Source organism: Neltuma alba, unplaced genomic scaffold (genome assembly GCF_004799145.2).
Source record: "Neltuma alba isolate B1F8T4 unplaced genomic scaffold, ASM479914v2 tig00012154_pilon, whole genome shotgun sequence".
NCBI lineage: Eukaryota > Viridiplantae > Streptophyta > Magnoliopsida > Fabales > Fabaceae > Neltuma > Neltuma alba.
This window is the reverse complement of record NW_021636702.1, coordinates 52,397-78,326: the sequence shown is the minus strand read 5'-3', so window position 1 is coordinate 78,326 and position 25,930 is coordinate 52,397. Positions and strand designations below refer to the sequence as shown.

The 25,930-nt window shown below is 34.6% G+C and overlaps 4 protein-coding genes across 5 annotated transcripts; 1 reads left to right on the top strand and 3 right to left on the bottom strand.

Moving 5' to 3' along the window:
* Positions 1 to 897: 897 nt before the first annotated feature.
* Positions 898 to 16,175, bottom strand: LOC114723759 (UPF0496 protein At4g34320-like). 2 transcript variants are annotated; one of them, XM_028909991.1, is made up of 2 exons: positions 16,167 to 16,175; positions 898 to 2,189 (listed from the first exon to the last, which is right to left on the bottom strand). In XM_028909991.1, exon 2 carries the CDS (start codon positions 2,141 to 2,143, stop codon positions 1,085 to 1,087), a length of 1,059 nt encoding a protein of 352 aa, XP_028765824.1. In that variant the 5' UTR covers positions 2,144 to 2,189; positions 16,167 to 16,175; the 3' UTR covers positions 898 to 1,084. The 2 variants fall into 2 exon arrangements, with proteins under 2 accessions (XP_028765824.1, XP_028765823.1); XM_028909990.1 differs by lacking the exon at positions 16,167 to 16,175 and adding an exon at positions 2,709 to 2,894 and having other exon boundaries at positions 898 to 2,221.
* On the top strand, positions 10,258 to 10,937 carry LOC114723761 (putative lipid-transfer protein DIR1). Its single transcript, XM_028909995.1, has one exon. It carries the CDS (start codon positions 10,327 to 10,329, stop codon positions 10,642 to 10,644), a length of 318 nt encoding a protein of 105 aa, XP_028765828.1. The 5' UTR covers positions 10,258 to 10,326; the 3' UTR covers positions 10,645 to 10,937.
* A 123-nt stretch (positions 16,176 to 16,298) lies between the features above and the next one.
* LOC114723757 (dolichyl-diphosphooligosaccharide--protein glycosyltransferase 48 kDa subunit) lies at positions 16,299 to 20,524 on the bottom strand. The gene is made up of 13 exons (XM_028909989.1): positions 20,187 to 20,524; positions 19,623 to 19,759; positions 19,305 to 19,430; positions 18,923 to 18,976; positions 18,685 to 18,798; positions 18,289 to 18,344; positions 18,164 to 18,205; positions 17,947 to 18,022; positions 17,778 to 17,849; positions 17,556 to 17,681; positions 17,365 to 17,469; positions 16,730 to 16,813; positions 16,299 to 16,542 (listed from the first exon to the last, which is right to left on the bottom strand). Exons 1-13 carry the CDS (start codon positions 20,452 to 20,454, stop codon positions 16,489 to 16,491), a joined length of 1,314 nt encoding a protein of 437 aa, XP_028765822.1. The 5' UTR covers positions 20,455 to 20,524; the 3' UTR covers positions 16,299 to 16,488.
* A 922-nt stretch (positions 20,525 to 21,446) lies between these two features.
* LOC114723804 (deSI-like protein At4g17486) lies at positions 21,447 to 25,136 on the bottom strand. The gene is made up of 4 exons (XM_028910043.1): positions 24,923 to 25,136; positions 23,195 to 23,447; positions 22,535 to 22,822; positions 21,447 to 21,957 (listed from the first exon to the last, which is right to left on the bottom strand). Exons 2-4 carry the CDS (start codon positions 23,403 to 23,405, stop codon positions 21,713 to 21,715), a joined length of 744 nt encoding a protein of 247 aa, XP_028765876.1. The 5' UTR covers positions 23,406 to 23,447; positions 24,923 to 25,136; the 3' UTR covers positions 21,447 to 21,712.
* Positions 25,137 to 25,930: the final 794 nt, after the last annotated feature.

Genomic DNA, 25,930 nt, shown 5'->3' with positions numbered 1-25,930 from the left:
AATGCATGTTTTTTTTTTATTTCTAATTTATCATGTAATTGATCTTATTATTAATAGTATTTTGAATTTACTTTTTTATAATTTAAAATTATTTTTTCTAATTTAAGTTTAAAATGTACATTGAATATATAAGCATTATCATTTATTCTTAAAGTAATTTATCTAACTTCTAAATTGATACATAATATAATGTTACACATAGATAATTTAAGAAAATCAATGTTAACTTCTTTAATTGATCTAAATTGGTTGAGTAAGTTATATAAAAAATGAGAGAAAGAGAGAGAGAGCATTACTAACATTAGAAAAGACACTAATTTTATTTCTTTGACAAAAACCATAACATTCAGCCATTCACCGAACAGAATAATTAAGTAGTAGGTGCCTAAATAATAGAATCAGTTTCGGTGCTCATCACATAATATTCATCATTGCGATAAAATCTATACTATTTAAATATAATTTCAATAGTTTAAATCTAAAATTTTCAACTGATATTTTTAAATAAAAATATTACTTTAAAAAAAAAAAACTCATAGTTAGCCTACATTTTTTTGGATTATGTACCTATTAAAGAAAAATATTTTTCCAAAAACAAAGTTTAAAAATTTAAATCTTGACCATCCATATTAAAGTTGCATGGTTGGAATTTGATGAGTATCATGATACTTATCGTTGGAAATAATTGTTCTTTAAAGATATTGGCATTTTTTATACAAATTTTTTTAAAATAATTTCTATTCTATTTCTTCTCCCCTTGCTCTTCTTCATGATTTGAACAATGAGGGGGAAGAGATGGCAACCAAACAACCATTAAGACATCAAATCCTAGTTGTCTAAGGCATATTCCATTTTAGAAGCAATGCCATTGTCAAGCTATTCAAAGCTAAACAACTAAGAACCAACAACAAAAATCAATGAAAATCTTAAACAATCTACATTTCATAACCACAATGCTGTGAATGAACAACCAATTTCAGCTACCTTAACATACCGAAAGAATAGATTAAAATCCAGTTTCTTTTTATTGCCTTGAACATGAAAGAAAATTCAAATTTACTAGAATTCTGAGGATGGATCATCTTCAATTGTGAGGATGCTTTATGATTCTCTGGAGAACTACAGTCCTGGCCCTCCTTATGTCACGGCTACACACATCAGCTTGGACTCCTAATTCTTCAACATTCTTCATAAACACCCCAAGCTTCTTCTTAATCTCCTCTATTGCAATCTTCACTGCTTCTTCTTCAATGGCAAAGTCTATACTACGCAGTAAAGACTCAATCTGAATCTCCAATCTATCAACCAGAACTCTGATATTATCCAAGTCCTTGATTGCTACATAAGTCCCTACCTGGATTGAGCTAATCACTTCCTTCTGTCCCTTCAGTGCATTCTCATAGTTTTTCCAAAGAGAATCAATCCATTTTCCCATTGTCCCAATTGGGATTGATGTTGCAGCAGCAAGAGCAGACGCTACCGGTGGAGCAGCCACGGCTGCTGCCACAACTGAGCATATCAGAACGGCAGCAAATGTAGCTACAAATATCATACTGGTCACCTTCCTCCATGTGTGGATAGATTTGAGCTTCTTATCAATCTTGCTTTTTCTTACTTGAAGCTTCTCAAGCATTACCATTTGCTGCTTATAAACAGACTGAAAGATTTGAAAGAACTCTTCAGTAAAAGGGTCACCAGCTGCTTTGAAGTTCTTGAGCTCTTGTAGTGTTTTCACAAAGCGATTGTCTCGTAACTCTGCTTCTTCCTCAAATTGTTGCAGAGCCACCAGGATAAGAAGCTGGCCATCTCTAGCTCGCTTTAGGCACTTCTCCAACGCAGCACAGAAATCTAGAGTCTGTAAGCTATTCTCGAAGTACTCTTCAACTAGATCAAAGAGTTCTTGGCTCTTCCATATGTCTTTCTTGCATTCCAGAATCACTCTAACAACTTCCTGGTTCATCTCCAGAAGGCACTCCGTGACTTGTTTTAGAGATACAAATGAAAGAGCTCGAACGTCAACGCCATCTGCAAGAGTGTTTATGACTTGATTTGTTCTAGCATGAAGTGTTGTGTCGAAAGATTGCAAATCAGCATCAAGCTTGCAGGCAGCTTCATATGAACTCAGCTCGGTTGTATAATGCATATCAGTATTGAAATTGATTGCATATGATGTTTCAGGGGTCCTCTTGCTCATATGGCTCCCCATTGCTTCAAAGGAAATCTGATCATACAGAGAAATAGCAGAATTAAGCTTAATTCAGAACCCCCTTGTGATTCAACCGAGTGATTTCTGGTCAATTTCTTAGAATGAAGAGAGAAATTTGAGGGGCAGAATCTTAAACCCGAAATTTGACCTCACAAGATAACCCCAATATGACAATTGAACAAACAGATGAACGCTATCCGATATATTTGTATGAATTCACAATATCAGAATGAACACAGACAAGCACAAAATCTCCAGATACTGAAATGAACGCGTGAATGAACAAAGCTCGTCCAGATAGAGATTTTGAAAAGTTTAAACCTAGGAAGATTAAGAACAACCCTGTTTGACAAATAGATGAATGAACGCTATCTTTTATATTCGGATAACTCTAACATCATCATGAGCATAAAGACAAGCACAAGATCACCAGATATTGAAATGTAACAACAAGTGGATTGAATCAAACAAACCCAGACAGAGAGCTTTCGAAAGTTCCAACCTTGGAAAGCGATTGGTGAGGAGAAAATCCAAAAGAACGACAAACAAGTTCGTTGGAGCTAACTGGACGGGTTCTTCTTCTTTCGTTTTCTCAAAAGAGGAAAGTGAGATAAATGAACTTGAGGTTGAAGGGGAATGCAGAGTCTTAAAGATATTAAGGACCGGCAAGGACCAGGAAATTTTTTAGGGGTGGGCTGAGAGATAGATTTGAGAATCGCTTGCACGCATGAGAGAAATGAGGGTAATGCTGAAGATGGAAAACGCGGGAAGCAATACCCCTTTATATTTCGGCCAAAACAAAAAATACCCCTTTATATTTTTCTTTCTCTAGAAATCTTTCTCTTATACACTGTTCAGTTCTAACGCGCAAAGCAACGATTATCCAAAGAGAAGGGAGAAGCAAGCTAAGCTCAAGAACATCAGCGTTCAGATTTGAGACATAAGAACACACAAACATGGATGAAATGAAACAATGTTATTTTGTTTCCAGAAGAAGCTTCGAAAAGGAATGGCATCAGCATCCAATTTTTTATCTAAAATTTTTGTATTTGCCAAATTACTAAAAGACCCATATGGCCAGACGCTTTGGGTAAGCTGAAACGGAAGCAAACAAATAATTAAATAATTGATTGATTAATTATTGGATCTAACTTCAACCTGAAACATCAAATACTTCTTGAAATGCTATTGCGAAGCTTCCAAACAAGTCCTATCGAGTTTGGACGCCACCGGCAGAGAGAAATCCTCAAGAGTTCCCCGTTGGGGAGGGTGTAAAAGGCAGAGCATGATATTGAGGGAAAAAAATCAAAATAAAGAGAACAAATTTAGTATTTAAGATTCTTGTTTCCATTATTGAACAAGTTAAAATTGTAAAAATGTATGCATCCATGACAAGAATGTTAATCTGAAAGTGTTACTTGAAAGGATTATTTCAGGTTAATTGATAGCATCAAGAGAACGTAGATTTTTTTTTTTTTTTTGCACGAGGGCCTACTAGCTAGTTACTTGCTAACTAAGACATTGTAAGTAATTTAAATTATGTTGGCAAAAAAAAAGTAAGTAATTTAATTATACTCGACCAAAAACTTGTTCGAATCATTTATCATTAAACGCAGCAACAATTTACATCCAACAAAATCTACGAATACGTTCTTTATTATCTGTCAAATATTTATTTTTAGCTGCTACAGGTATTTTAAAAAGAATATAGATTCTTCATAAGCTGAAAGGACGTTCCTTTTTTAAAAAAAAATCCAGATATAAAGTTTACATATACATAGTATTTTCTTTTCTTTTTTTCAAACAGTTTATAGTACCGGTTGCTGGTTTCGAATTTATAAAATGCACAAGCTCAGTATACATTTTGGTACCGTATTTGTTTTGAATTTTTTGAATAAATTTATAAGATAACTTTTTATTACATTTATAATTTTCTTAATCAACAGTAATTAGTCCAAGCAGTTTGATGCCTCTTTATATTAAAATTTAAAATCCATATGATTTTTTTTTAATAATTCTTTGGACCGCAGCATCCAGTGCTTTTTCTGAATTCTATTATCAGATATCCAAACAACCAGCTAATCCGATTTAACTTAGTTCATATTATTTAAAATTTAGCATGGCTGCCTGAGACCGATGAATATTTTAATACAAACATTCGTTATTTGATTATGGAGGTAACAACGTAAATAGGGGCAGAAGCTAAGTGAGGGCAATATTAAGATTTCAGGGGGTGAAGATTCCTTCTGCCTGTGGAAATTGGGAACGGAGTTTGATTGGAAGTGGAAGTCATTGTTATTTAAAAGGCCAAGCCAAACAAATCCTCGTGCTCCAAAGTCCCAAGTCCGCTGCTTTTGTCAACGGAATACCGGCCCCATTCCGCCTCTGCCATGTTCTCCAGATGACGCGTGTTGCAAATTTATCGGTCGCAACTTTTAGGGGTGTTCCTAAGTCCTAACAGATTCCATGCTACGTCAACCGACCCTTTCCCTCGCGTGATGTTTACGCTCCGCTACTCGCCGCCGCACCCCTGCCCCACCCCGGCATAATCGGGTGTTCTTTCCTTGGATGAAGCCTCGGCACCGAATTGTGGCATAGTGCAAGTCTGGTTTCCTTGGCCTTTAAGACGGAAAAAACTGTATTATTATAATACTACCTCCTATCCTTAATATAAAACCTTATTTGACTTTAAGTTTAGTTTTAATTATAAGATCATAATCTACTTTGTTTCTCATATTTATATTTTTTTCCCAGATAGTCTTTCTAATAGTAGTAGTTCTAACCAACACACTTGATTATTAAGGATATTTTAGGAAAGACAATACCTATTTATTACAAATAACTAACTTAACTTATTTTCTTAATCTCCTCAAATTAGTCAACTAGTTTTTATAATTATGACCGGAGGTAGTATTACAATCCTTAATATAAGAGCTAATTAGTTCTGTAAATATAAGATCCCAATTCATTGTTTTTTTATTTATCTATTTTTTAAATTAATTTTTATAGTAATTACACATGTTAAAGATTCTATCAAAAGTAATTTTAACTAATACATATAATTAATAAAAATATTTTAAAATAGACAACACCTGTGTATTATAAATAACTAACTTAATATACTTGATTTACTCAAAAGATGGGAGGTGGTATTTGACATTTGATTATACATTTGGACCATAATCCAATTAAACTTACATTTTATGTTAAAACACGCATCAGCATTACGTTGTTTTAAAAAATATGGATGAAAATGTATTGTTCATTTTTTTTCCTTGTATTCTAAATTCTCGATAATTCTTAAAACAGCTTGTTGGCAAGTGGAGCGGTGGTGAGAATTCAGCGCCCTAATTTTTTTTTTTTACATGTTTTTAGCACCTCATTGTTATTTTTCTAATGCATCCACTGCTCCAATATTATTTTTTAGTTATATTTAGTACCATAATCTTATTTATAATTTTGGGTATCTGATATATTATAAATAAGACTAGACTGTTGAATATACAGGAAAAATAACATCAAGATGCTAAATGTATCATAAAATAAATTATGATGCTAAATGCATCTCAAAAAAATAAGATCAATATGTTGGATGCAACTTTATTTTAAAAAAATAAGTATCATATGCAATAAAAATGATTTTTATATTTTGTATCATATAAATTTATTATTATCATTTTTTTCAGAGTAAAGTGCATTTAACATACTAATCTTATTTATCAAGTGCATCCAGCACTCCTGATGCTTTTTATGATGTGTCCAGTACCATTATCTTATTTTTTATTCATCTACCAATATAAATTTTTTTTATCTGAAATACCAATATAAAAATTAAGACATTAGATATCATTAAAAATAATAATATCAAGATGCTGGATATAATCAGAAAATAAAATCAAAATACTAGACCTAAATAAGATCAAGATACTCAATATACCTAAAAAATAAGATCAGGGTGGTGCTAGGTGCAACCAAGAAAAGTACAAACTTGTCTTGTATCAATTTCTCATCTTGTTTTTTAGCCCCTGCCTACCAAACATAATAGCGTTGGATGCCTACAGGAGATGTATCCGGATTAAATGTGACGGGGTCATCAAATTTTATATTTTCCCGGTTTGGGTATCTAATATGCAGGCATTAATTGTGAATGTGATAGAGACAAAAATATTAAATTTGATTTTGAAATATCATCATTCGATGTATATACATTGGGACAGCGTATCAATCTATGTCTTGATGATTTTTCTTTTTACAAGTTATCTTAGTCTTTATAGTACTCTTTCGTTCCTAAATATAAAATTCATTTTATATTAAAATTTATACTACAAAATAGATTTTATATTTAGGCTCAGAGCAATAAAACAATTTTTTTTAACTTTTTTAAAAATAGAACCTCTTAAATGAAAAATCATATAACTTTGTTTTCTTTTCTTTAAGAAGAATGACACGATGCTCATACAACTTGATAAAAAAAAAAGAGATACTCCTCTGATTCTAAATATAAAACCTATTTTTTAGTGTAAAAATAAGTTTTATATTTAGGATTGAAGGGAGTACTACATATATTAGTATTATGTGTGCAGGATAACCAACAAATAATAAAGATTTGGTCCATCACCCATAAAATTATAGATCCATATCTCATTAATGATGTAAAAACATTATTGGGGAGCAATCTATAACTATCTTTATACGCATACTTTAATCTTGGAAATATATGTCCCAGCCCCAATAAATTCCCATACCCAACTCACTTAAGCTTCTCTTTCATTAAAAAAAGAAAAAAGAAAAAAGAGAGAGATTATTGGCATGCATGGGGTCAAATTAAACTTGGTGGGACCATTAGTTAGGCCAGCGTAATTTGTTTAAAGGTTAGGAATGACGTATTGGCTTCGTACTCATAACGCATCTATACACAGACGCAATACACAATACAAAAATCTAACGGATCAGTCAAAAGGGGAAAAAGATCAAAAGCAAACGTCCCAGATGGGTTGACCAAAAAAGAGAAACAGAACCATTTTACAAGATTGAGACCAACATACTACTTCTGGTCTTTAATATAAGATTTTATTTAATTTTTATTTTGATTTTAAATATAAGACCCCAATCTATTTTGTCTCTCATATTTATGCATTTTTTCTCAAGGTAGTTCTTCTAACAATAGTAATTCTAGCCAATACAATTGATAAGTAAGGATATTTTAGGAAAGACAATACTTATTTATTACAAATAACTAACTTAACTTCTTTCCTTAATATTTTCAAATTAGGCAACTAGCTCTTATAATTAGGACCGGAGGTGGCACACAACTCTTAATAAGCTCTTAAAAACACCACTAATAAAATTGCAAGTGAACAATTTAATATCCTATGAAAAAGGAGTAAGAGATCATTACTTGCTGGGAATTACTTCCTGTTTGAACATATTCTTAAACACGTGCTCTTTTAATTAAATAACTTCGCATAAACTTTGTTAAAGGGATTTTCTGACCATATATAAGATACACGGGACATTTTATTTAGTCTAATTTAGTTTAATTAATACTCAGGGTTCAAGATTAGGCCCATTATTATCTGATCTTAGGAGACTGCATGGGGTTCAGATTTCAGTGCTTCTCACGTCTCGCTCTGTGTCCATTTTTCCCGTTGGGGGTGACTGGTTAAGCTTATCTTTCCATTCAAATAAATATCTTTACGATGTTGTCACTGGAACTACCCACACATACATGTTTGTTCGTTGTCCAACGTTATCACTTAATTACGTCTATGACTGTATTGTGATGTCAGGTGGTGATGTCTGTGTTTTTTCCGGCCGGTTTGCTATCAACCCAAACAAAACAGAGAGAGAGGGAGGGAGGGAGGGAGAGAGAGGTGGGTGGCTCATCAATATCATCGTGGTTCTGTATAAAAGAAATATTTAAAGACGTGCATGCAATGCAAGCAGAGAATATAGGAGCAACATATATATATATATATAACTTTTGTTTTTGTTTTGGGTCGACAATAATTTTGTTTTTATACGGATTGTTCATTTGAAAAGACAAGGGATGGGTTGGCTAGGGGATGCAAATTTATATATTTTCTCGGTTGTATTTATAAACTTCAAATTTAAGAAATAATGCAATTCATTTTATAAACTTTAATTTGGGTTTGTTTCAATTTGATTCTTAATTATTTATTCTCTCTTCTTTTTTATCACATTTATCCACATATTTTCTTTAATATTTTTTCTCATTTCTTATAAAAGTATATATGAAAACATAAGTATATTTCTAACCTATTTATTGTTTTTAACTAGTTATTTATCATCTGTGAATTAGTTATTTGAAACTTATAATAAAGACCGGAGGGAGTATTTAAAATTATTATATATAATAAATAGAGGTAAGTGGAAAGGAGGATTTGGGGAGGGGTTGGTTAGGGGACAGGGCCAAAAAAGGAAGATTGAGCCTTGTTCAGTGTTCTTTGCGTTAAGTTAAAGAAATTTAGAAGTTCACAATGGATAGCATGTTGGTAAATACGAGTACTATTCATCAGATCTGTACTTTTTTATATGGGCACGTCAGGTGGTTTCTTCTTACATGATTATATTGCAAATGGAGTTACTAATTAGATGTGAATGAGTGAAAGAAGCAAGGCTAGGCTTAATTTAACTACAGACCCCGAGGCCGAAAGTTTCTTCTCTCTCTAATTTCAATATACATGAGTAAGTTAAATCCATGGGTTATGGGAGTTTTTGAGTCAAGCCATTATTTCTTCGGTCAGAGAATTCGGTGCTTCACGAATAATAAATTCATGGGGGATTGGGGAGGGAGAAATAAAGTGTGTGTGTGTGCAATATCTCTTCGAGGTTGTCCCTTGAAAGAACGCATATTTGTTGATATTATACTACTTCCGATCCTTAATATAAGACCACATTTGACTTTTATGTTGGTTCTAAATATAAGACTCCAATCCATTTTGTCTCTCACATTTACTCAATTTTTTTCAAGATAGTCCTTCTAATAATTATAGTTTTAGCTAATATACTTTATTAGTAAGGATATTTTAGGAAATATAACACCTATTTATTACAAATAACTAACTTAACTTCTTTCCTTAATTTTCTCAAATTAGTCAATTAGCTCTTATAATTAGGACCAGAGGTAGTGTATGTATAACGCATAGTGTTGAACGAAGGAGGCGATGCAACTAGATTTGTAGGTTGTAAGCTCTCTGGATGATAAATTTAACTGCCAAGTTCTTAGTTTTGTGCTTCGCTCAAAACCCCATCCTCCTTATACTACTAAGAAGCTACGTACTCTTCCAGTTTTTAATGTAAAACATATTTAATTTAAATTATAAAAGTTAGATAAGTTAGTTAAAGTTAGTTAATTATAAGAAATATGACATATTTTTCCTAAAACATCATAATCATCTTTCTTAATATCTTCTCTCCATCTTCTACTTGATTATAGTTGAAAGAGTATCAATAGGGATCATTTAAAAAATAATAAAAAATATAAAAAATATGTCTCACATTTAGAACCAAAATTAACTCAACAATTAAGTTTTATATTAAAACCTAGAAGAATCTTATGGATCAACCTAAAACCGAATACACTTTTGCACTTATGAACCAAAAATTTTCTGATATACTTACTTTATATAGCTTAAAATTAACTCTCCACAGCTAATATTAATCCAAACGGACGCTAAGGCATCTTTTAAGCCTGTGGGCTGTGGTGGGATGGAACAGTAAGGAACACGATTTCTTGAGGTTTGAGCCACAATCTCGTCCGTGAGAATCCGGTGCTTAACAATATGCAAATACTCACATGTTGGTAATAAAAAAGGTGACCATTACACGTATCCATCATTGATACACAAAATAGTTACAATTATTATATAAAAAATCATAAAAGCAGCAAAGGAGGGGTAAATCCAAAGCGTTCCCGTGATACACTGGTCCCTCCTACATGCCAGTAATCTAATGCACAATAATGCACATATTTTACTCTTTTATTACTATATATAGGCGAAGTTGATCATAAATATATTGTCCCAGAGGTTACGTTGAGTCTGTATAAACAGGCTTCACTCCATTCTCGTCCCCAAACCAATACAATACACAGAGAGATGGAAGCTTACAGGTACATCAAGAAGGTGGTAGTGATGGTGGGGTTATCGTTGATGGTGATAGGCATGAACGTGGCGAGTGGTGAAGGTCTGTGCAGGATGACACCGGAGGGGTTGAAGGCGTGCCAGCCATCGGTGAGCGGCCAAAACCCTCCGCCGCCGACGAAAACTTGCTGCTCGGCTCTCTCAAACGCCGACCTCCAATGTCTGTGCCGTTTCAAAGGCTCAGGCTTCCTCTCCTTCTACGGCATCGAACCTGACAAAGCCATGGCCCTCCCTCTCCGCTGCAACATCGTTCAATCCTCTTTCCACTGCTAGTTCACTCACTTCACTCTTCATGTTCAGTCCTCCTACCAGCTCTGCCTACTCGTCTGGCTCTAAGCCTTGCTTGTATAATTACTAGTATTGTTCTTGTTTGATTTTATGTTACAAGTGATTATCATTTTTCAGTATGCTTGTTTGTGTTCGTGTGCATGTTTTAATGTTGTCGACTGAGGTTTGGCTTCTATTTAAGTTCTGACGCTGGCTTTGCACTTGAGTTTGATTGTAAATGAAGCTTCCTGCGAGTTTCCCTCGTTTGGAATTATCTTTATTGTGTTTTGTTGGAAAAAGCATCTTTCAGGACAGTATTGCGGGGCTAATCTTCTTTCTGAAAAAACATAATACCCTCATTCTAATTATAAGAGTCAGTTGACTAATTTGAGGAGATTAATGAACACTACTACAAAAAAGAGTATTCACGACGCTAATTCACGGCGGTTATTAGTAAAAACGTTGTAAAAAATATGACGATGGCATTTATGTAATTATAGGCGGACTTTTAAAGGCGATTTTTTAAATAACCGCCGTAAAAAGTCTATAAAAATTTTAAAATCCATCGCGCGATAGTTTTTACTTTTCAGAGTCAGAGCTCATAGTCCCCCATACCACATCCTCACTCGATTTTCTCCCTCCTCCTATATTTGTCGGCGTTTATCCATTGCCTCTATCATTTCCACCATGTTCTTCCATCACTGTCGCTGTTGCTGTTGCCGTCACCATCGCCTCATCCTCTTCATTCTTATTTGTGAGTTTTTCACCTTCATTCTTTCTGTGGATTTTGCAGTTTTTGTGGTTTGATATGATTATTTTCTTTAGTTAAAAATAAGATGCTTAATCTGAGTTTAAAGAGATCTGATTTTTAGCATATCTGAGTTTTTGATTTTATCAGATCTGAGTCTTTGATTTTACCTTTATTAAATCTTAGTTGTTTCGATCTGGTGGCCGAAAGTGAAGCTAAGTGACGCTATGAAGGCAGAAAAGAATCTATATTTACTCCATCAGAATGCTTTTAACTAGCAAGAGATTTCCTTTGAGGCTTTGTTCTCCCGTTCCCTCCTGATCAATAGGATGAAACGTAGCTTAAAGGAATAAAAAATTTTCACGGCGGTTATTTATATAACCGCCGTGAAAAGTTACATATCACGGCGGTTCTTAAACCGCCGTGAAATCCTTTACATTTTACGTTGATAGCATAGACATCGGTCTCAAAATCGCCGTAAAAAGCTTATTTTAACCGCCGTTAAATGTATTTTTTGTAGTAGTGGAAGTAAGTTAAGTTAGTTATTTGTCATAAATAGGTATTGTCTTTCCTAAAATATCCTTGCTAATCAAGTGTATTGACTAGAACTATCATTATTAGAAGAGCTACTTTAGAAAAAAAAAAGTATAAATATGAGAGATAAAGTGGATTGGGCTCTTATATTTAGGACCAAAATAAAAGTCAAACAAAGTCTTATATTAAGAACCAGAGGTAGTATTTGAAAAAAGGTATAAATTTGCAAGTCATAATATTATTTACTGATATATTAATACATTCATAATACAAATTATAACTATTTTGAGAAAATCATCCTAATGGATTAAATTTGTACAAAATATGGGGCTCAATAGAATACCTATTCGGAATTCATATGAAGCGACGCTTCAAGCAGTCAAGATGGAATGACTCATTTAGTTTCATCTCAAAATTCAAAATAACTTACCATTTTTTTTTAAAAAAAAAACTAAAGCATAAGTATCCTCCTATTAGAAGTAATCCTATTTGAGATATTGTCAGGCACTAAATATAGGCATCTCTCTCAACAAAAATTCGAATATTGATTCGCTACATTATAAGGGATTAACCTCTTTTACTAGACCTAACCTCATTGGTGAAATAACTTGTCTTTTTGGGAGAGCCACTATTGGTATTGCGAGCTATGGACCAGTACCTCTCATTTTTCTTTTGGCAACCTTCAAAAGTCCTTCTAAGAAACACTTTTTTGTAAAATGAGACAAATCTCTCCACATATTTACTTTGTAAACCGTAAAAGTATTTTTAAAATCATGATTTGATTTCTATCCAATCACGTATTAAATCTTTTTGCGTTTTGCTTCCACCACATGATGGCATTATGAGCCTGAATATCGGACAAGATTCACATTCACAATGAATTATTCAAAGCCCAGAAAACAAACACAAAATCGATGCTGTTATCAAAGTCCAATATTGTCGGGCAATGTTGAATGACTTGGTAAGGCCTCGATCAGCTTAAAGTTCGCGGGCAGCTTATTTGTTCCGCATTCCGGTTCGGCCACTAGTTGAGTGACAACTAACATGGGACACTTTATAGCATTAACTGACAAAAGCTTTTTTTAAGGAAAAATTACTCCCTTCCCGATCCCAAATATAAGAAAACTTATTAGAATTCCAAAGATGAAATTTAGTCCTAGCATTTATATCTTGATGATTTTTCTTTGGCTAAAGTATACTTCTAATCCTTTAACTTTATACAAAGTCTTATTTTGGTTTCTTAACTTTAAAAAGTAAATGTTTAGTCCTTTAATCTTAAAACTGTTAACAAAAAATGATAATAAAATGAAACATTACTAAATACTAACATATTAAATTTAATATTCAAAATAATCATGACTGTTAAAAAAATCATCATTTAAGACTAACAATTTTAGAATTAAATGATTAAAAGTATACTTTTTAAAATTAAATAACCAAACTGAAACCTTATAAAAAGTTAAAAGACCAAATATATACTTTAGCCTTTTTCTTACAAGTTATCTTAGACTTTACACTATTCTCTCGATTTTAAATATAAAACTCATTTTATAGTATAATTTATACTACATAATAAGTTTTATATTTAGAATCAAAGCAATAAAACAAATCTTTTTTTTTACATTTTTTTAAAAATAGAATCTCTCAAATGAAAAATTCATCTAACTTTGTTTTCTTTTCTTTAAGAAGAATGACACACTGCTCATATAACCTGATAAAAAAAAAGGATATTACATATATTAGTATTTGTATGTGCAGGATAACCAACAAATAACAAAGATTTGGTCCATCACCCGTAAAATTATAGACCCAAATCTCATTAATGATGTAAAAACATTATTGGAGAGCAATCTACAAATATTTTTATGAGCATTCTTTAATCTTGAAAATATATGTCCCAGCCCCAATAAATTCCCATACCAAACCCTCTTAAACTTCTCTTTCTTAAAAAAAAAAAAAATTATTGCATTCGTGGGGTCAAATTAAACTTGGTAGGACCATTACTGAGCCCAACTTTAATTTATTTAAAGGTTAGGATTGACGTATTGGCTTCGTACTCATAACGCATCTATATACAGACGCAATACATAACACAAAAATCTAACAGATCAGTCAAAAGGGGAAGAAGATTAAAAGCAAACGTCCCAGATGGGTTGACCAAAAAAGAGAAACAGAACCATATTACAAGATTGAGAGCAAAATGCACAACTCTTAACAAGTCTTAAAAACACCACAAATAAAATTGCAAGTGAACAATTTAATATCGCGTGAAAAAGGAGTAAGAGATCATTACTTGCTGGGAATTACTTCCTGTTTGAACATATTCTTAAACACGTGCTCTTTTAATTAAATAACTTCGCATAAACTTTGTTAAAGGGATTTTCTGACCATATATAAGATACACGGGACATTTTATTTAGTCTAACTTAGTTTAATTAATACTCAGGGTTCAAGATTAGGCCCATTATTATCTGATCTTAGGAGACTGCATGGGGTTCAGATTTCAGTTCTTGTCACGTCTCGCTCTGCGTCCAATTTTTTTTTGTTTTTGGGAAAAAAATGAGGTGGGTGAGGGGTGACTGGTTAAGCTTATCTTTCTAATCAAATATCTTTACGATGTTGTCACTGGAACTACCCACACATATGTGTTCGTTTGTTGTCCAACGTTACTACTTAATTACGTCTATGACTGTATTGTGATGTCACGTGGTGGTATCTGTTTTTTTTTTTTTTTTTTTTTTTGCGGATTTGCTATCAACCCAAAAACAAACACACGCAAAGAGAGAAAGGGAGGGAGGGAAGTGGGCAGCTCATCAATATCATGGCTCTGTATAGAAGAAATCTTTAAAGACGTGAATACAATGCAGGCAGAGAGTATAAGGGATATATATATATATATATATATATATATATATATAGCTTTGTTTTTGTTTTTGGGTTGACGATAAAGTTGACGATAATTATGTTGTTATAGGGATTGTTCATTGGAAAAGACAAGGGATGGGTTGGTTAGGGGATAAAAATTTATATATTCCCTTATTTCTATTTAAAAACTTTAATTTGGGTTTGTCTTAACATTTAATGTATTTTTTCAATTTGATCCTTAATTATTTGAAAAGTTTAAATATCATTTGGAATTCATATGAAGTGACTCCTCAAGCAGTCAAGATGGAATGACTCACTCAGTTTCATCCCAAAATTCAAAATAACTCATCTTTTTGGGGGAACCACTATTGGTATTGCGAATTATGGATCAGCACGTGTCATTTTTCTAAATCTTTCTGTGTTTTGCTTCCACCACATGATGGGACTATGGGCCTGGATATCGGACAAGATTCCTATTCACAATGAATAATTTAAAACCCAAACCAACGGGATTGATCCAAGTGATAAGCGGCTTAGTACCGTTCAAACAAAGTCTCGAGTTCAAACCTCAGCGTATGCAGAAATTCCTGTTGAGAGATTCATCCACCACAGCCAAGTGCGCAACGCGGGTCGGATCCAAATATAGTCGGAGTAAAACTCCGGTTTTACTCCGGTGAACCAGATAGACAACAAAAAAAATATTCAAAGCCCAGAAAACAAACATAGAATCGATACTCTTATCAAGGTCCACCCACTTATGTCGGGCACTGTTGAATGACTTTGTTAAGGCCTCTATCAGCTTGAAGTTCGCGGGTTGCTTATTTATTCCGCATTCCGGATCGGCCGCTAGTTGTACGACAACTTATATGTGATACTTTATAGCATTAACAAAATATTCAAATAAAGCTTTTTGAAGGAAAATTTACTCCCTCCCCAATCCCAAATATAAGAAAAGCTAATTAGAATTTCAAAGATGAAATTTAATCCTAAATATAGAACCATTATCTTTCGCATCTATATTTGTTTCCCAAATTAATTTACCTAAAGTAATTATACAGGAATATTTTAGTCAAATTATGTCAAATTCGTAATAATTATTAATCTATCAAACTAGTAAAAAAAATTACATTACTATTACTATCTCCAACTATAAAGCTATGAGCCATCCAATGTTCTTAAATCTGTGGCTCACTTTGAATTTTGGTAAAAGGGCCACGATCTTTTTTAATTTTTTGGGGCGGTGGCCGGTGATATGGAAGAAGAACCTTCTAAATTTTTTTTAAATATAATATAAATAGAAAATAACAGAATACACCCCATGGCACATGCGCGCGCGCGCACACATATATATTTGGCCAAATGGCACATGCATATTTAGAACTTCACTTTATCTCACTGAATTATAAATAAGAATTTTATAGTAAAAAGATCTAAATTCAAATAGAGATTTGACTTTGTAGCCTACCCATGACAGAGGTGGAAGCTAATCGTGTTTTTCAGATATATTGAGATATGTTAAATGGTGATGCTTGTAATAAAACAGAAATAGTTCACTTGCTAGCTAATATGACCAAACTAAGGAAAGAGTAATGCATCTATAATAGATATAAAGCATCTGCTCATACCATGGCCTACTCAAAATTTTCAATCTCACAAGTTAGGTTTGACATTAATAAGGATGTAATAACTTGATGAAAAAAGGTTTACGTCGGCTTGCTGTAAAGATGGACAACAGTGAAGACGAAGAAACCTGCCATCTGTAACACAGTATCCAAAATTATATGTTACATAAAAACCATTGAGAAAAATCTATAAGATTCATTAGAAAACAGATCACCAATTGATATGGTCAAAATCACAAAACTTCAACCCGCAATAGCAACCCCATAATGTACTATAAAATCAAGCTCCATGAGAGAGAGAGAGAGAGAGAGAGATACTCACCATTGAAAATGCTGCTCCATAATAGGGATAAGCTGCCGGTATAAATCTTTCGTATTCATTGTGTCTGAAGGGACGGACAGGAATCTGCCCACAAAATTCAAAGATGAATCCCATGTTTCATTCAGTAATCTCAACAATATCGAACGTACATTATGGCTACAAACAGTAGCCATGGCAACACATTCAACAACCAGACATTTATCAGAAGACTCAGTTTTCACCTATCCTATTGAATACTAGAAAAATCATGGATAACTCTCATCCTAGCACTCAAATTTCTTGAGAAGGAACTCCAATAGTGATCAATCGGTCAACATATTGTCATGCAAGGGACGTAGGTCCACCTGCTCCTCCCTGTAAACATAGCCTTCACAAATACAGCTAATATTTTGATTCTAATGAATGATGACAATAAACGTTAGTAATTTCACAACTAAAGCTTGCAAATGGCTAGGGTCAATTTGATCTTGTAACGAATTTCTCTTCAGCTATTGATATGACTGGTTTAACTGATCCAGTCCTTACTAAACAAAACATCCACCGTTAACTATAACATAGCTAGGTATCCAAGACGTCAACATATATGAAGATGTAGATTTAGTTCTTGACAATTAAGATTCAGAGGGTTCAATTACCTGCTTTGATAGAGATAAGCTTGTATATCCAAGTCTTTGGTACTCAACTTTGAATTGGAAAACCCCGTAGACATCTGGAACTTTAAATGATGTGAAATAACGACCCTGAAAGAATAAATAATAGAGTATTGCATTCAAGAGTTCATTACAGAAGAATACAACAGTACTGAAAAAAGATCTTCAGAAGGGACCTTGCTGTCATTTGATAAAGTCTTCAAGACATAGGGGCTCATCATGTAAAATTGGACTTGAACATCATCAGCTACATAAGGTTCCCAGCTTGTTCCAGACCATTCATAAATCTCAACAGAGTATTCCTTCAAAAGGATTTGAGATGTGAGCCGCAATGAACATTAATGTTCCAACTTTAGCAAACATTACATAGATCAGCGTTTAAGTAATAATTAAATTACCAAATCATCATTGATCCTGTAAATGGCTGGTTCTTCTACTTCCCCAACTTTGTGGTGTTGTACATTCACCGCCTTTATGTCAATACATGAAGCAGAAAACATGCTAGTTAACAATAAGAAGACTAACATAGATCGTAATAAACAGTGTTGGAAGATTGTTTTTCCTTACCTTGAGATGACCTCTTTCATGGAAAATCCATTTGCTCAGTTCAGTCAAAAACTGTTCATTACCTGACTTGTCATGTCTGATCCAACGGAAAAAAAATAAAAAAAATCGTTCACCATGATTGCAAAATACGTCACTAAAAGTTGATTGTAAAAGTATTATGCAAATTGTCAACAAGAAACTTGTGGTAATGTGTAAAGAGAGAAGACTGTTTACTCACTTTGTTGGACTCCCAGCCTTTTGCACACCAGATCTGAAAAATCTGAAGAGCAAAACAGAGATTATGTCATGAGAATTTACCTTACACTTTAAAAGACCATGATCAGCAAGTTACTCCTTTCATACCGATTGCTGAACATGCTTAATGAGCCAGAGATCAATATCCGAGCATTATTTCTTGCCTGCAAAAGGACAAATGAGAATAAGGACAGTTAATGATATGATTAGAATTTACCCTTTGCAAACCACATATCAAGAGCAAGCAATGAATTGTTAAGTATAAACCGCCATAGTATTCAACAAAGAACAACCAGGAAAGGTTGGTTATATCTTATGATTTCCTTCAAATTTTTTGGTTATGTCTGCAGGAATGTATAATACAAAAGACAAATAGATAAGAAAGATCATAAACGACCAAAACACAAACTTAACATATGCAGACAGTAATAGACAAGGAAGAACATGATCAATGACAACCACAAGAGAGGATAGTTTGGGGGGGGGGGGGAACTATTGACTCACCTGGACAACAGAAACTAAAGAGATAGAAGACCCAGTGAGTGATGGAGGACTTGTCAACTTAGATTTTGGATTAGCAGAATAGGCTGATGGAGATGCCGAGAGAACTTTCAACACCTGAAGTCAGAAACAAAATGGATATATCAACAAGTAACCAGAGATCAGGCAACTTCGGTATAGAAGCATATAGACAGTTTCCACAATTAAAGTCGGCATAGCAATAGAGATAAAGGCACCTTACCAGGCTATTGGAGGGATTCAATGAGTGACCAATCCCCCGAAACAGAACTGGAGCCTGTTACATGTTTATCCAAAAAATGATAAGAAAAGAAGGATGTACTGTACAGTGAGCATATTCCAGTAATCTACAGTTTCATTTAGTGCTAACGAGCAGAAAAATAATTCCCACACAAAAAACACATAAATCCTGTTTGCAAAATTCCAATATTAACCCGCTAAGGGGGAAAGAATGAAAAAGAGAGAGCTTCATTGGCTCAGACGTTGGTGCTAACAATTAATCACAATTATCAACTGCCAATTTATTACTCACATATGTTAATTGCTTAACTCTTGAGCATTATTGTGCATAACGCAAGTAATGAGTCAATCAAAGTGGCACTTGCCTCAATTTTTTTGCTTCCCAGAATCACGTCAGACTTAATGAAATCGTCAGCAGCAATCAGTGTATGGTCTCCTTCAGTAGAAGCGACTGCATAACCAGTATGATCCACAACCAAAGCCGCAGGATCCTGGGTACATATAGATATAGAGAAGCAGAAAGTAAGGTTACACTGCCTATGAAGCAATGATACAAATACACGCATCAAAGCACACACATAACATCAGATGATAGGTGCAGAACAGACAGCTGTGAGCCTCGTTAGAAGAAATATCATCTATAGGCCAAACAAATTCAAACCATTTATAGCTAATGCAGGTACCTCATCAAAGTCTACTCCACATTCATTGGCAATTTCTCGGATTAAATCAGATGCATTACTATCAGCTGCAACTATTAAATCATGGCCAGAATCAACAAAATCCAAAATAGCAGCTGCATCAATGGATCCTCCAAAACCTGCATAGTTGTAAAAAGGTCGTTAATATCAGCAAAATGAGTACAGGTTTCCCCTAAATGAGTATAAATATATTTTCTCGTATGAAACCGCACGTAAAAATAAGTTTTCACATACAAAAGATAGTGTTATAAGTCACCCAAAACGACTCCAAGTTTACACTTTACCTCAATACATTCTATTTAAAGCCCATACCTAGTTAATTGCTTAGGAAATGAAGTATAATGTAGTCGTACAGTAAACTACACGCTTTAACGAAAATATGCAAGAACCACAAGTTTCATTCATGTGTCACCAATTAAATTTTACAAACAAGCTTAAAAAAAGTTCACTTCCTCGAGTCCCATTATCCAAATTAGCAACAGAAATTTAGATCTTTAAAACTCCAAAAATTACAGCTTCCAGGAGAAAAAAGGGACAAAACTTTACGTTCGATCGTGGGGCAGAACAGAATTAAGCCATCATACAGATACTGGCCGTATCTCTGGAGCGAAATCTTCGGGTCGTCAGCGAGCTTGAAATCGAGATCGAATCCACGGGACTGGAGAGACTTGAAGAACAATGAGTGCGACGATTTGATGGCGAAGTCATCGAGCAACACAAGGATGTGGCGATCTGAGGGCTTATCGGCAGAGAAAGAGTTGCAGAGGAGTGGGAGGAGCGAAATGAGGGTGAGGAAGACGACCAGCTTCGCCATTGCGAGCAGTCTTGGGTTTTCGCAGCTGTGAGTCCCGAGTCAAAGACTGGGGAGTTTCTCAGGGGTCTTCAACCACCAGAGATCGGGTTTATTTCGTTAATCGGTAATCAAATTTTGGATCCCAAAGATGAAAAATAATTGAACGTCATAGATACAGATTCCGTATTGGGCATCACAGGCCCACCCAGTCACAAATACGATCCCGTCTAGGTGGCAGCCCGGCCCAACACTTGGACCCCGATGCCTCTTTATTTTTCCAAAGATAAATATCTTCACTGTTACATATATCCTCGTCCTCTCAACTTGATTTTAAATTTTATAGTCGTGATTAAAAATTTTCAAAAATACTGATTATTATGAAATTATATTCTCACTCGCCAGTCACTACTCACTATTTCTATTTTAGGACTTGATAAAAAATTTCAGACAGCAGCAGGTACATCTTAGAAAAATACATCGTCACTTGGAGACCAAGACTGTCTTCTTTCCAGTCATAATACTCCTCCGATCCTAAATATAAGACCCTTATACTAGTGTATATAATTACTTTATATTTAGGACTGAGAGTACCACGTTAACATCTGGAAAACCAATATTTCCAGCAGGTACATCTTAGAAAAATACTTCGTGGCTCGGAGACCAAGATTGTCTTCTTTCCAGTCGTACCACGTTAACATCTGGAAAACCAATATTTCTAATCTTTTTTGGTTTGCTAAACATTTATCAAGCGACATTCAACTTAACATTAAGCTCAGAAATTCAATGAAACTCCTGAATCTAGCGGCCACCTTTTTCTGATTTCTTTCATTTGTGGACACTTCTTAATCCATTCATGTGACTCTGCCTTCATTGATTTGACCCACTCAGAGATTGATACATAAATAGCCGTTCACCTTGTCCCATTCTCATTTGTGAATCACATAACATGAGAAGATCCAGATCCCTTTCTAAATGAGCTAGATGATCTGTCTGCTTTATGTTTTCTCCACCCATGAAATTGAGTTTGTAGACCAATATATATATCTGAATGTTAATTTACAGCCAAAGATTACAAGCAATAACCAGAAAACAGAAGGACACAAGGGAAGAAAAAGAAAACAGCAAAGCCCTATGATCTTGGATATTCAAATACAAATGAGGAAAGAAAATTTTGCACTCCTGGAGATCATAGATCACTGAAAGCCAGTGACTTCTTTTCCAGTTATTCATGAATGAAGATTACCCGCAAGACAGTTACAGAGATACAAGACAAGTCTCCTCATCTTTCCTTCAGTGAGCCCTTTCTAGACCTCTTCAACTCCCACGGAGGCAGGCAACCTTTATAGTGAGAGTGTAAGAATAAGGAAGACATCGATACCTCCCTCTGAGGCACCGAGATTGATGACAAGCAACTGAAGGCAGTTCGCAGTCTCTTCTTTTCACTATCGCCTCCTTGAAAGTTTGAATCATGTCGAACAGTGGATGTTTTAAGAGCATCAGGGAGTATGCAATTACACAAGGAACCTACAAGGAATGCATGAAGAGATGAGACTGAGGTAAGGTAACTGAAGGAAATAAGTCGGGGCATTTGAACCTAACAAAAAATTTCTCCTAATGCCCAGGCTTCTGCCAAGTAGGTGAAATATGCTAAATTGGACACTAAATGAGCACAAAGTAAAGGTAACATCTAATTGGACATGAAGTAAATGTAACATCTGCGTAAAATGGTTCAGGAAAAACTTTTTTGCAGTTCCTTACTACGTTTGCTGTTATAATTGAGCCGAAGAAGCTGATTGTAAACTATGGCATTGCATCCTAGTTTTGTTCTAAATTTTTCAATGACATGAAAATATGACTATATGAGCCTGTAAGTATTTTCAAATATTTCAATAGTAGAAAATGCCAGCAAAAAAACAGTAGGGGGGAAAAAACTAGTTTTTGGTGAAAGTGTTATCTGTAACTGACATTAGCCAAGGGCAACATATGCAACATGGACATAATACAATTGGGAAATTCTTAGTTCCGCTTGCTTGTTACTTGCAAACGGGTTCAAGAAGAACTGAGTTCTGGTCCATGTTAGGCAAGAGAATACATCATATACCTATTCTTGCCAGACGATTGACCCATTTTGGTATCGTATTTCCTGTCAGCTTAAGGCACATATCCTCACAAAAATGGTTGCAGTTCTTCACAATCAAGTGATAGGTATCACCATTGTACTTTGCTGATTGACGCTCCATGAACTCTCTAACCTGGAGAGGATCCAAGCTTGTTGTTCCCATGAATATTGACTTCCTAAACTTAAAGCCAGGACATTGCCGAGGTTCAACTTCAAAGACACCGCTTGTCGGATAATCATGGGCTCCAAAGGCATATTCAACTCCATGAACTGTAGGTATGTATAGTTGCGATATATCAAGTTACATTCATAGGATTCAGATTCATCCAACGCAGAAGAGAGTATTATAAATTATTCTGTTATCTCAAATTGTGCAAAAACGCATGACTATATTGAGTTTGGCCAAGTGGGTCAAAATCTTTCAGAAGTAACTGGTGTTGAGGCTATCGTAATTTATGTTCTGAGCTACAAAAGTTACACGTAGTACCATTATCACTACTTCCCTTTAAGATATAGATATAAGGTGCAGGCAATGAAGTAATTCCTCAGAATTTTCACTAGAAAACCTTAATAAAATACTTAAAATAAACAAATAAGGTTAAACATGTGAGAGCAGGCATTATGTTTCGACTTTCAACTGACCTTCAACCCCAGTGTGAAAAATACCAAGACCTGCCCAATACATGTAGCCATTTACTGTTGTCAAATCATACACATTAAGATAGACAGGTGAATTCCCAGGATTGTTGCCAGCTGATTTCACTTTTGGAAATAAGCAAAAACGAGTGGCTGATTTGTCTTTGAGACGAAGACGCACTGCCGAAGGCCAGCTACCGTTGAATCTCAATTTCATGTTAAGAGTGAACCCAAGAAGCACTCAATAGCTGTCTATAACCTGCATATATCAAGACCACATTAAAATTGGAAGATACTAGAAGGAATGTTTTTTCAACACTCGTAATGATGTATTGTAATACAACACAAATAATATCTGACACCTGCTTGTTGAAAAGTAGCATGGGCCCAGTTCCAATGTTTGATTGGATCAAGAAAATGTCGATAGGTATGGTAGTTCATCTAGTTTCATGATTGTTCTAATATAACACCAGAGTTATGTTCTGATGGCCAAAGGCACGGATTTGAAATGGAGATCGTACGCTATAATAAATGAAGATTATTTATACCAGGAAAAACTTATTACATGTTCTGGGATGAGGTAGCCAAGAAGTCTTGTGGCGATAGTCAGATATTATAGCTGACAAAAGAAAAGGGGAACCTTTAATTTTTTCTGGTTTGTCGAGCTACTTGTGACATCCAAAGGAAAGTATAATCAACAGGAGCCATAAAAGGTGTAACCAATCATGCCAAGCCTCTAACATATTCAGTATTTGTTCCCATGAACCCAGAACATGCATTTCAGACATCTGCTACCTAGTTATGCCTAAGACAAAACATTAGAATGTTAAATCAAAACCCCTCAGGACAAGAAGAAAATCCTCGTAAAGAAGCAACAAACTCATCAGCATTTATGCAGAAGTAATCAGCTTTACAGATCCTGCCATGCGCTGCTTATTTTTTCTTCCCTCTTCAGACTACAATACATGATGCTCGCAATAGCTCGGGAATTTGGCAATGTTCAGTCCAAACCACTAGCAGATTAGTTCACATTTAAGCTATTGTAACACAAATCTTATTTACTCTTTGTCTCTTCAGTCTTCACTCTCTTCCCTGTGTCCTAAAGAAATTGTTTAGCTATTGGTCTCATCTCGAATAAACGTACTCTCTTGTTCATTGCGCACTGAAAGTTCTAACAAGCCAGGATCTTTCATGTGGATGAAAGCAAAGCTACCTTCAGATCATTTGGCCAAGATGAGATCTGAACTATGGAGCCACGTGCTGGTTCTGAATTTCCCACCTAGACTTTAACAAACATAGAAACCTCGCAACTCTGGTTCCGAACACATTAAACTTCGTATCTGATTCACTTCTTTTCAATTGTAAGTTTCCTTTTTTTGGCAGGGAAAAAAATAGAAGCAATGGAGTCCCAACCCCAATATATTAAGCTCCAAGGAGAAAAGATACTAAAATTGTGTGAGTTTTAAATGAAGATCCTACTCATGTAGGATAACGGTAAGATGAGAAAAACTAGCGAAGCAGGAATAAAAAGGAAAGCACTTTCTACGCCCAGATCAGATTAATAAACAAGAAAAACAAGAGAAGGGTAACTAACTGGCAATGAAGTAGCCGATCTTTCAGATGCAACAATAAGAAGAAGAAAATAAGCAGAAAAAATGAGAGAAGAAGTTAAGAACTTAAAGAACAAAGTAGATTCAAGCAATATAAGTGAAAAGATCAGGAAGACCCCCTAACCTTTTGCGACTACGGAAGACCAGCCCAGAAGAGAGCGAGTGAAGATAATGCTTCCTTGAGAAGATGATAATGATGGGACAAAGCCATTGTTATGGGAAGGAGGAGGAGAGAAATCGAGAATGGAGCAATGTGCGTGCCTGAAACTCACACATTGTCTTGGGTTGTTTCTGGCAGTGACGAAGGTAGTGGGGAATACAGAAAGAAACTGCAGTGTCCTTTTGCTCTAGTCCGATGGGGAAAGATAGACCCGCTTGCTTATTGGAAATGAAAATTTAGGTGAAAAATTATTTTTTTTAAAAAAAGAAGAAGATAAAATTATTTCAACGAAAAGTGAAACCGTGAAGGAAATTCTGTCCCAATTTTGACACTTTGACTGGCATCACATCAACGCTGGCCTTTTTCTTTTCCCTATTTTATTTTCTACTTCATAAACTATTATATTTTTATTTATCTTTTGTTACTGCAAGTTAATAATCATTATAATCATCTTAAGATTTTCAATAACGCGCCAACCAATAAGCAATCAAATATCCCCATTATTGTTATCTCGATGCTTTTGGGGATTCATTGAACCAAAAAAAAAATTACTAAATGAGTTGTTGGACTTAAATTAACAGCAAATATATAATTTAGAATATGGTTGGTTATATTGATATTTGAGCCTGTTTGGAAAGGCTTAAGAATTCCCCTAGAATTATATTTTACGTAAATCGAGATAAAAAAATTTTATATTTGTCTCATATTCCATAAATTACTATTAAAAAACTACTTATAAATTGTTTCAAACAGGCCTAGAAGTAGGGGTGTTCAAGGCCGACCCGTCCCGGTCGGCCCGTTTCGGTCCCGGTCTTATTGGGACGGGACGGGACACGGGACGGTCCCGTCCCGGTTCTTTTTTTTTTTATTTTTTATCCTATTTATATAATATCATTTTTTTCATGTTTTTTTAAGATTTGAGACTATTGTATGGAACTATAGATATATTTATTTAGAGTTTTTATATTTGTT